Here is a 9,847-nt window from a genome sequence, read left to right on the forward strand (position 1 = left end):
TGTGTGTGTGTGTGTGTGTGTGTGTGTGTGTGTGTGTGTGTGTGTCACAGGAAGCACGTTGGTGGTTTTATGTATGGCACAGACATTCCTTGAGGCGTAGCGATCTCTAAGGAGAAACGAAGGCAGGCTCTGAAACATCAGATTCCGTATCTCAGCCTAGATGAGAAGTTGGGATCCGGTCAGGCTCATGTCAGGTGTTTTTGTTTAAGTGGGCGGGAGGCGAGCGATCAACGGAACAGAGGACAAAAAACTTTGAATGACAAACATAATGAGGCACCATATTCAGTTCATAGAGGTGACTAAATCTCCCTTAAGATCCTGAGTTTGCATGTCCTTCATCTCTGGTTTGGTGTGCATTTGTCACACTGATGTATGGAGAGAAATAATAAGACATGTCAGAGCACAGATAAGTCAGCCCATCACACCTTACTGCTCTATAGCCCTAAAGTGGGCCAATGGCTGGAGCTCAGAGTGCAGGCAGAGCTCACTTGGCACGTCTCCCTTGCCAATGAGAGTTTAGACTTTCCTCCCTGACCTGGTGTTTGGTGAAAGAGAGCACTTTACTTCTCCCCGTCTGCTCTCCCCGTAAATGTGATGTTCACCCAGTGTGGGGGTCACATCATGTGTGTTTTGGGAAAACACAGTAAGATTAGTTTTGCAGTATTTCAACATGTCGATCTCACAGTGGTTGCTTGGGGGCCTACACACATCTCTAATCGTCTGGGAGGTGAGGTGAGCACGGCCCATTTAGTATAGCAACACATTTATGTTCTTCCACTTCAACAGCAACGGGCAGCAACATGCATGGATTTAAACACTGCAGTGCTTCACAGAACTGCATTGTATTTGACCAAACACGTGTAAACGAGCCAAAATCCTCCCATCTGTCACTGTCATCGGCTTTGACAGCGACCCATAGGGAGCAGACTTGGTGCACTAAACAGGCTGAAATGTGAGCTGCACATTTATGTTTTGACTACAAGGAGCTTGTGATATCGAGGCATTTGTTTCTGAAGTTGTCCTTGTACATCCAGAGGTATGTGCAAAGAGACAGTCTACGTGTTGTTGTTTTTTTAGTTAGTTTCTAGAAAACGTTCAGTGTATTTCTTATTGTTTGAAAATGTTTAGTTTTGGTCCTTTTAAATATGATTTTATGGAGGACATGCACTGCAGGCAGGATTTAGGAAACTCAGTACAGGTAATATAATAAAAACACAGAGCATTTGAAAGCAGTGGACGGACGTTCTCGTAGGTGTAGGTATGTATTGTTTTTTTTAAATTTTATATTAGTTAGTTTTCTAAATTCATAAAATCATTTCACTGAGTTTTTCTCTAAACTGTAGCGTAAATTTTTATTTTTACTTTAATAACTTTTTTAAAACATCTATCTGGTTTTAATAGATTAATTGGCAACAAGAAGACGGTAAAAGTACATGTTCAAAGTTTATCATCACTGTAAAACTTTCTCTCACCACTTGTCCTGATGCCCTGACGGGGTGAACTCCGCAGGTTGTTGAACACACGGGACTTAGAAACTGTCAATTTGTCTTCAAGGTGGGGAGCAGCTGGTATTACACGTGTAAATAGCTGCACGCCAGGGCTCTAATGACGGATGAGGTAGATGAAGGTTGAACATAAAGTTTAGGATTTATTCCAAGAAAAGAACAAGTCACAGGCAGTCCAGAAACAGGTGAAACAGGAAAAACACTAGGGACAGCACACCTAGTGGGATGATTTGACAAAGGGCGAGGGGAGACAATGACGATGACAATAAATGCATGAAGTAATGAGGTAAGAGTAACTAAATGCCAAACACACTAGACACAGGTCACCAAAATAAAAAGAGGAAATAACATCACTGATGGAGGCTTTACACAAAAAGGTGGGACACTAGGAAAAAGTCCAAAAAGCCCAAAAGGATTGGGTAAGAGACCCCGGACCTTAACAAAAGCGAGGGCCTACATGTGAATCTCTTTGTCCACTTTCTTCTGCTCTGAGGTTATTTTCAAGGTGAATGTTGTCTGACCTCACATGACCTCTCTGTACACCTCCCTGTCATCATCATCCCAAACCAGACTGTGTGCTGATGCCTTTTTTGGGAAACGAGTCGTGAGCCATGACTTCTTTCATCTGAGCTTCTGACCAGGGCCAAAGACTACTGTGGACTTTTGTAGGGCAGCTGGAGGGTCTACTTGTTGTTGTCTGGTGTGGTGGACTCAACACTGGTGTGGTTGTCATGCATTCCAATGAGGGCTCGTTGCTGGTGGGCTGTGGTCAGTAAAGAATCACTGGAAGAGTCTGCTGCCGCTGTGAGCTGTCCATCTTTTGTTGTATGGTGGTGGTGGAGGCAGTGGAGGTCAAGACTTTCCTCAGAGCCTCAGTGTGACCATTCTGACTAGCCCGAGGAGAGCCGTGACCAGAATTTATAGGTTTCATCCTTTCCTCTTTTCTCTTTTCCTGAGCTCTTCTTTAGATTTCTCTCTGTCCCTGCGTCACATTTCCACACACTTAATGTCTTCAGGTGATTTTGCATTTCAATAAAATCTTTCATATTTTTCTTGGCTTTTATCTCCTGTATTCTATTATGTTTTTTCCCTTCCAACTACATTAGAGAAACTTTATTTCAGACACTGTAGTCCATTTGAATATAAAAGAACAGAAAATTAATAAAAGACGGCATGAGGACAAAACGCACTGAATTACCGACATGTAAATTTCTGTGTAAGATTTGTAAGCAACCCATGAAAGGGAACATTCGTATCACATTTAGGTTACACTTGTCAAATGTGACTTCTGAGCACAACAACCAAGATCCTGAATGCATCATTATATGCCACCCAGCAACTTTCATATCATTTATTTGCACTGTATGAGTATGTGCTCTAAAAACATCATCCATCATATGGAATTTACAGACTAGTGCATTTGCTGCTGCATACAGTTTACCACAAGGGTGCATCATCATCATCATCATCATCATCATCATCATCATCACGGAGATCATCCCTGATGATGTGACCCAAATATCTAACTTTAGTCACCTCACTGAATATTTGCCTCCAGTCCACCTTAGCTGAAGCGATCATTACTACATTATTTTTAAGGGTTGAATTCAAAATCAAACTGCAGCTGCTGCAAGCCGTCAAGATCAGCAAACATCAAATGATTAAAAAGGCTCTCTTCCATCACGATCCAGTATCCTGCTTGTTTGGTGTTTTAGAAAGATCATCTCTAAATAAGCTGAACTGAACAGCTGACAGACAATATCCCACCTCGCTGAACCCCAGAGTTTTCTAACCCCATCAGATTTGCTTAGTTTGATGTAAGTAGCATGGTACGAATTTACCATGAATAATACAACAAAATGCTTTTAATTGAATCAATAGTGCTGTCTTAGCTGCTGTATATTAGAAGAACTTCTTTCAGAGCCTGTATGCACACATCAGTGCTGTGTTTATTTCTGAAACCAAGCTGAATATTAGTGGTTTTATATTTTCGAAGCCTTGACAGCATGCTAGTCAGAGCAACTGACCTGTAGTTTTCTGGGCTGGATTTTACTTAACCAGTTTTGTCTTTGAAAATGTTCTATTTGGTACCAACAGAACAGTTAACATGTAGTCTGGTAGGACGCCACGCATTAACAATACAATGTGAGTAATGCTGAGATTCTTCTGCACAGATCAGGGCTCCATGCTTTGTTCCCTGCCAAGTTCTCAACAGCACAGCACACTTCATCCCGCCTAACAACACACTCATTGTTAGAAACCTCACCAACATTAAACTTATCGCTTTTAACACAGTTAGGAAATTCCCTACAAAGCTTTTTTCCACATTTCAACAACATTTTCAGCCCCAGAAATCCCATCAGGACTGGCTGCCAGAGGCCTCTTACTATTGTTAACAGCCTCTTTCCAAAATTCATACAAATTATTCTGCAGCAGCTTTTTGTGCATGGAGTTTGCCCTCATGGCATGCTCATTTCTTTTAATAAAGCACGCTGCACATTTAAATCTTGCATTCGCACATTTCTTGTGTTCATACTCTGGTCCGTATCGAGCTTTACCTGATAAAAGCCACTTTTTAAAAGCTTCTTCAGACTATATAGAGTTCAGATCCAGGGATATGATTATATGGTTTTAGTCCTTTTTTGAAAGAATGGTTCAGCACCATCATTAAAGCCTAAATCAGTATTGTGACTTTGATTCTCCCATTTAATGTTTTTGGCATCAAATGGTACATCAATGGTGCCTTTATCGGTCTGTAAACTGTACTTTCATTTCCCTTTTCCCCCCTTTTTTTGTAACTTGTCAGTATAGACAGACTCACAACACTAAATGTCGTAGCCAAAGGTATGTGGTCTGCTGTGGCCAGGTCATTTAAGAACCTATTAGATATGTCCTGCTGAATGCTTCTCCTTGTGGAAACCTAAAATGCTTTAACCGAACATGTATAGCACTGCTCCATCTCCATATTATTCCTGCACATGAAACCACATTTGGAGCCATGTAATCCACTGGCTTTTCTTTACCATACTTATTTCCCCTGCTCACAAATTCCTAGTCTGGTCTTCATCTCTACTACAGTGTTTTCAACACAAATCTAGACTCTCAACCAAGAGAAACAGTCACAACAGCAGTAAACCTTAGGGCGACCTAAGAAAATATATATTTTAAAAACTTACAGCAATTATTTTCAGATATCTCACCTCTGAGAACAACACAGTCCATTCCTGGAGATCCTTGTGGAGCTGGTCTGGGGTTAAAAAAAAAAGGGTAAGATCTCTTCATCTCTTAACTTTCCAAGGCAGAGGCTCACAAAGCTTTTCCAGAATAACCAGTCACTGCCCATCTCAGACTCCAGATGGGATCCCAGTTCTGTCATCGCATTTGTTGTGGAAATTTGAAATAAATCTCAGTGCACACAGCCAGGTTGCCTTTGTTACAGAATATAAGTAGTTTTACTGCTTTATTGCGTCTTTTATTGGTTTAGCTTTATAGTATGCTTTTATGCATGTTTGTATATATTTTGCATGCTTTTATTTTGAAGTACTTTTCCTATCTACACCTTAGTCAAAGATTCTCGACACCTGCTCACACTGCATAAAAGATTGTGTCACAGAGCATGTACAGCAGTGGCACATGCATGAAGACTGCAGAGCTTCAGCAGAGAGAACCCTGCTGAAGAAGACTGGTGGAGGATTTGCACGCAGAAAGACATTTCTAAGCGAGATACAACCAATGAAAAGAGTAATTTCTGTGGCAGCTGGTGCTAGAACATCTATTTTAAATGGTAAATGGCCTGTATTTGTATAGCGCTTTACTTAGTCCCTATGGACCCTAAAGCGCTTTACACTACATTCAGTCATCCACCCATTCACATACACATCCACACACTGGTGATGGCAGCTACATTGTAACCACAGCTGCCCTGGGGCACGATTTTAAGACTTTTGCACAGTCAGCTTTATGAGTTTTCTTTACATTTGTAAAAGGCTCAAACAACAGTACACACAGCCTGACAGCACTCTGTGCACACCTCTGTAAAGTCATAATATAGAGAAAACCTTTCAATCTGTCATGGTCAGATAGCACACTCAGAATATTGTGTGCAAACGCTACCTCGTACATCAGCGTGATATATCTGAAAGATTATTGAGTTTCACTCAGTGAGGTCAGTTTGACACAGAGAACAAGCAGAATCATAAAAATCTCCATCACAATAGTGATGATGAAAAGTTACCTGGAAAATAAGGGGGAACAGAAAACTTTGAAAGATGTGACCTTCACTAGCTGGTCAAATTAACAGCTCTCCTCCTACACTGAGGAGACCATAAAGCTGCTGAGTCATCAGTAACACGTGAATATGTAACTGATGATTTCAGCAGCATGAAATATAAGGCCTGGTTCAGAGCCAGATAGAGGCACTGCATAGGTCTTAAAAGCGGGACATATTGGATAATATATGGTGACATTTTGTCATAAGTATACGTGTTATCTCCCTATTTAAGAAGCCGAAATGAAGCCAATATGACAATCCAGAAGCTGGACTTTGTCCAACTTTGATGTATCTCCAGAAGAAAACCGTGTTTTGTTTGCAGCTTGACAAGAAAACACCATCCAAAGAAAAAGAGAGGAATGTTGTACAGATTGTATCAGGAAGCAGTCTTTTGATAAATAATGTAAACAGTGACCAAGTGACAAGAAGCTGTTGAGACGTAGGTGTATGAGTTATTGGCATACATCGCCGCCTCCTGAAAAACATCACACATGAACATAAGCAATATACAGAGCACGTTATGTTCAATAAAGATCATTTATGCTGAGTACAAAATGGCGAAATATTGTGTGGCTGAGCTACATAATTCATTTTCCTTTTACAAGTGCTGTCCAACCTAACGTTTTTAATAGCTTCATATTGAATTCCACAGCACATCCAATAGAAGTCAATTGTTAACCAGTATGATTAGAAAAAATCCACTTGATGGCATATGTGAAATCTCTTTATGTTGATGTTAAGTCGTGAGTTATACTGATCTTTAAGGCATCTTGATATCATTCTGTTACCAAATGCGCAGCGTAACCTCAATTTTACGCACTCCTTTGGTGTCAGCCTTCACTGAAAGGATGATTCCTTCATATCAATCATATTCTTGGATTCCTACTTAGAAAGCATGTGTATGTAAACATGTAAATAGCCCTCCCAGCCTCTGAGTGAGGAATATGTTGATTTTAAGTGCCTTTAACACATAATGGTAAGTGTTCTGTCAGATCACACTATACCCCCCATTCTTTAAGCCTGTGACGCACGCGTGAGCAGGGAGGTATCGTTTATAAAAGCAGCCAACAAAGGCATGATTATTAGGACTGAAATAGTAGACTGAAGACCGCCGATATGTCGCTGGAAGAGTCGTTCTTGTTAACCCCAGAGGACAGCACACTTCTGCTCCTGAATGTTTCCAGGGTATTTTGGGAGTCCGCAGGAGAGCAGCAGCACCACTTCAGCATCTGGCTCCCTGGTATCGGCATCGCTGCTATCTACGGGATCATCATCATCGTGGGGCTGATTGGAAATGTCACTTTAATGAAGACGTGTCTGTTGGTGAGGTCCATGCGGACGGTGCCCAACTTATTCCTGTCCAGTCTGGCTCTGGGGGACCTGCTGCTACTGGTGACCTGCGCGCCGGTGGACGCCAGCCGGTACTTGGTGGACGAGTGGCTCTTCGGCCGCGTCGGATGCAAACTGATCCCTTTCATCCAGCTCACCTCTGTGGGAGTCTCCGTGTTCACTCTCACTGCTCTCTCCGCTGACCGGTACTTGTCACACAGCCAGTCTGAGCTACTATAACTCTTTGTGCTGTTGTGTTAACGGCAGGATAATATGCTTACAAATGATGGAGGGAAATGCGCTTTTACGCATGGCTCCAGCATTGTAGACACAAGATGTAGAAAGTCTAATTTTAAAACAGTCAAATTGCTTCCAAAAAAATATTTTGATTATTTGACTGTTTGTGTAGTTCAGTTAACTCCTCTTTGTAAATAGCTCTTAGAATCAGTGCCAGGCAGATGTTTTTTTTTCTCTCGATTTATGTTTTAAAATGCTGCAGGAATTTTATAAATAACAATTTGTTTAATAAATGAAAACAGTATATGGTTTAACATATTTGAAAAAACAAATCTATATTTAGAAAGCAACCTGAGCTAATCTCTATTAATCTTATGCTCAGTGTTCATATTTGCCCACATGCAACAACAAGCACGCACCACTGCAGTGTCTCTGAATCCTCTGGGTTAAATGAAGAATCGGTTCTGTTGGTTTAAATGAGATTTTAGAGGAACCCGATAAACATCAGGCTCTTGTTGGAATACTAAGTGCGCTATTATTTGTATAGATTGATTAAATATAAATAAAGCTTCACACTTGGGGGCCCGTACCCCTGCACAGAGTCAGAGGCGAAAAAGAAAAAAGAATGATCTGAGCAGAAAAATGGAAAAATATCTGTCTGTCAGACTCTCCTCAGATCTTTGAGAATTAAACAATGACTTTGTTGCCCCAGAAAATCATGAATTCAGTACAAAGAAAACATTTTCTTGTTGGTTAAACCAATCATTAAAAAATATTCTTTCATTCTCCTGTAGTTGCCAAAAGGGTTTACTTTGTTTGGTTTTTTTGTTTGTTTGTTTTTTGTTTGTTTTTTTGTTGTTGTTGTTTGAGATATTGACTTCACACGTGCATAGATGAGTCCACGTCCGAGGATTATTAGTCACTGTGCTGAACTAAGATCAAAAACAGGTTCCGGGTGAAAATTGAAGTGAAGCAAATGTTTGAAAATATGTCGAGGACGCTTTTAGTTTCCAGTGTGTTTAATTATCCTGCAAATTTAATAAAGACACAGGAAGATCGTGACAGTTAATCAAGCTGATTGCAGCGTAGCCATCAAAGTGTTTTTCTGTTTGTTCACTGCTTTGCTGCTAAGATATCTTGTAGGAAAACACTGAGCCACAGTTGGAGTATTTAACACCAGCTGTAATTAGCATTCTGACTTCCGCCACAGGAGCTTTTCTCATCTTCTGCTTCCTTTCATTCAAAGCCTGCTTTAATTTTCTCTGCCACAGAGAGATAATTTGGTTTGATTAGAAAAAAATCAACCGTGCCTGCTGTTAAAAAATCAGCCATGAGATAATCGTTTCTCTTTTTTGGGGGGTTGTTTTTGATTGCATGCGTAATGAAGAAACTGCACTGAGCTCATCTTCATTCACAAATGCTGTTTCTTCTTCTAGGTACAAGGCTATCGTCAAACCGCTGGACATCAACAAGTCCAGTGCTGCTCTGAGCATCGGTTTACGCGCAGGGATGATCTGGCTGCTCTCGGTGACTCTGGCTGTGCCCGAAGCCGTTTTCTCCGACCTGCACACCTTCACCACCAGCCACACCAATGAGACGTTTGTGACCTGCGCCCCTTACCCTCACGCGGGGGAGCTCCACCCGAAGATCCACTCCACCGCCTCATTCCTCATCTTCTACATCATGCCCCTCTTCATCATATCTGTCTACTACTGCTTCATCGCTCGCAGTCTGGTCAGAAGCTCCGCGGACATCCCCGCCGAGGGACACCTGCACTTTCAGAAGCAGGTCAGACCCCGAGCTCTTCTTATTCTGCTCTGAAATGCAGAATAGATTCATCTTTTTGCTGTTTTTTCTTTTCTTTTTGAGGATCATTCTGTTCTGATCTGGGAAGATTAGACACGGGACTCACAGGGCTTCACACAATTAATTAGCTTACCACTGGGTGCAGGGGTAACAGCTGTATCCAAAGTCTTAATTCACTTTAATTGGCACATTTTATCCAGATTAACATCTTCAGGAGCTGGAGCATTTGTTGCTGGGACCCTACTGATCCCCACTGTCCATTAAAGTTTCATTCCTACTCCAAAAACCCAGAAACTAACCTGCACTGGGAGCCCAAGGATCAGTCAGAGGTCAGTTAGTTGGCTGAAAGGCGATTAGAGGTGGACTAATTTGTCTTTATTTCAAAGCCAACAGAGACAAAGAGAAAGAAACTGTGGACATGGTTCACACTAACCATCAGGTCATCTTACTCGTCTATCATAATACTCCAAATTCTCAAATTTGTCAGATACTGAACCACATCTCTGAGTTTGCTGAGCACTGTGAAGATGTTAAACTGGGTCTCAGTGAATGAAGGACATTTTTCACTCAATGCACTAAAATCAAACAGTTATTAAAGAAAAAATTAGGATGTGCTGATAATGAAAGTAATTGCTGGCCACTGTCTGAAAACACATTGTTGGGGTTTTGTGTGTGTGTGTGTGTGTGTGTGGGGGGGGGG

At 41.3% G+C, this 9,847-nt stretch overlaps 1 protein-coding gene across 1 annotated transcript in view; it reads left to right on the top strand.

The window, feature by feature from the left end:
* The first annotated feature begins 6,763 nt into the window (after positions 1-6,763).
* Positions 6,764-9,847, top strand: part of LOC102313634 (gastrin-releasing peptide receptor) — a 7,063-nt gene continuing 3,979 nt past the window's right edge. The window contains exons 1-2 of the mRNA XM_005945872.3: positions 6,764-7,310; positions 8,778-9,129. Coding sequence (XP_005945934.1) covers positions 6,892-7,310; positions 8,778-9,129 — 771 coding nt within the window. The 5' untranslated portion in view covers positions 6,764-6,891. The remainder of the gene's footprint in view (positions 7,311-8,777; positions 9,130-9,847) is intronic.

Source organism: Haplochromis burtoni, unplaced genomic scaffold, assembly GCF_018398535.1.
Source record: "Haplochromis burtoni strain Fernald_Lab_line unplaced genomic scaffold, NCSU_Asbu1 Contig_462, whole genome shotgun sequence".
NCBI lineage: Eukaryota > Metazoa > Chordata > Actinopteri > Cichliformes > Cichlidae > Haplochromis > Haplochromis burtoni.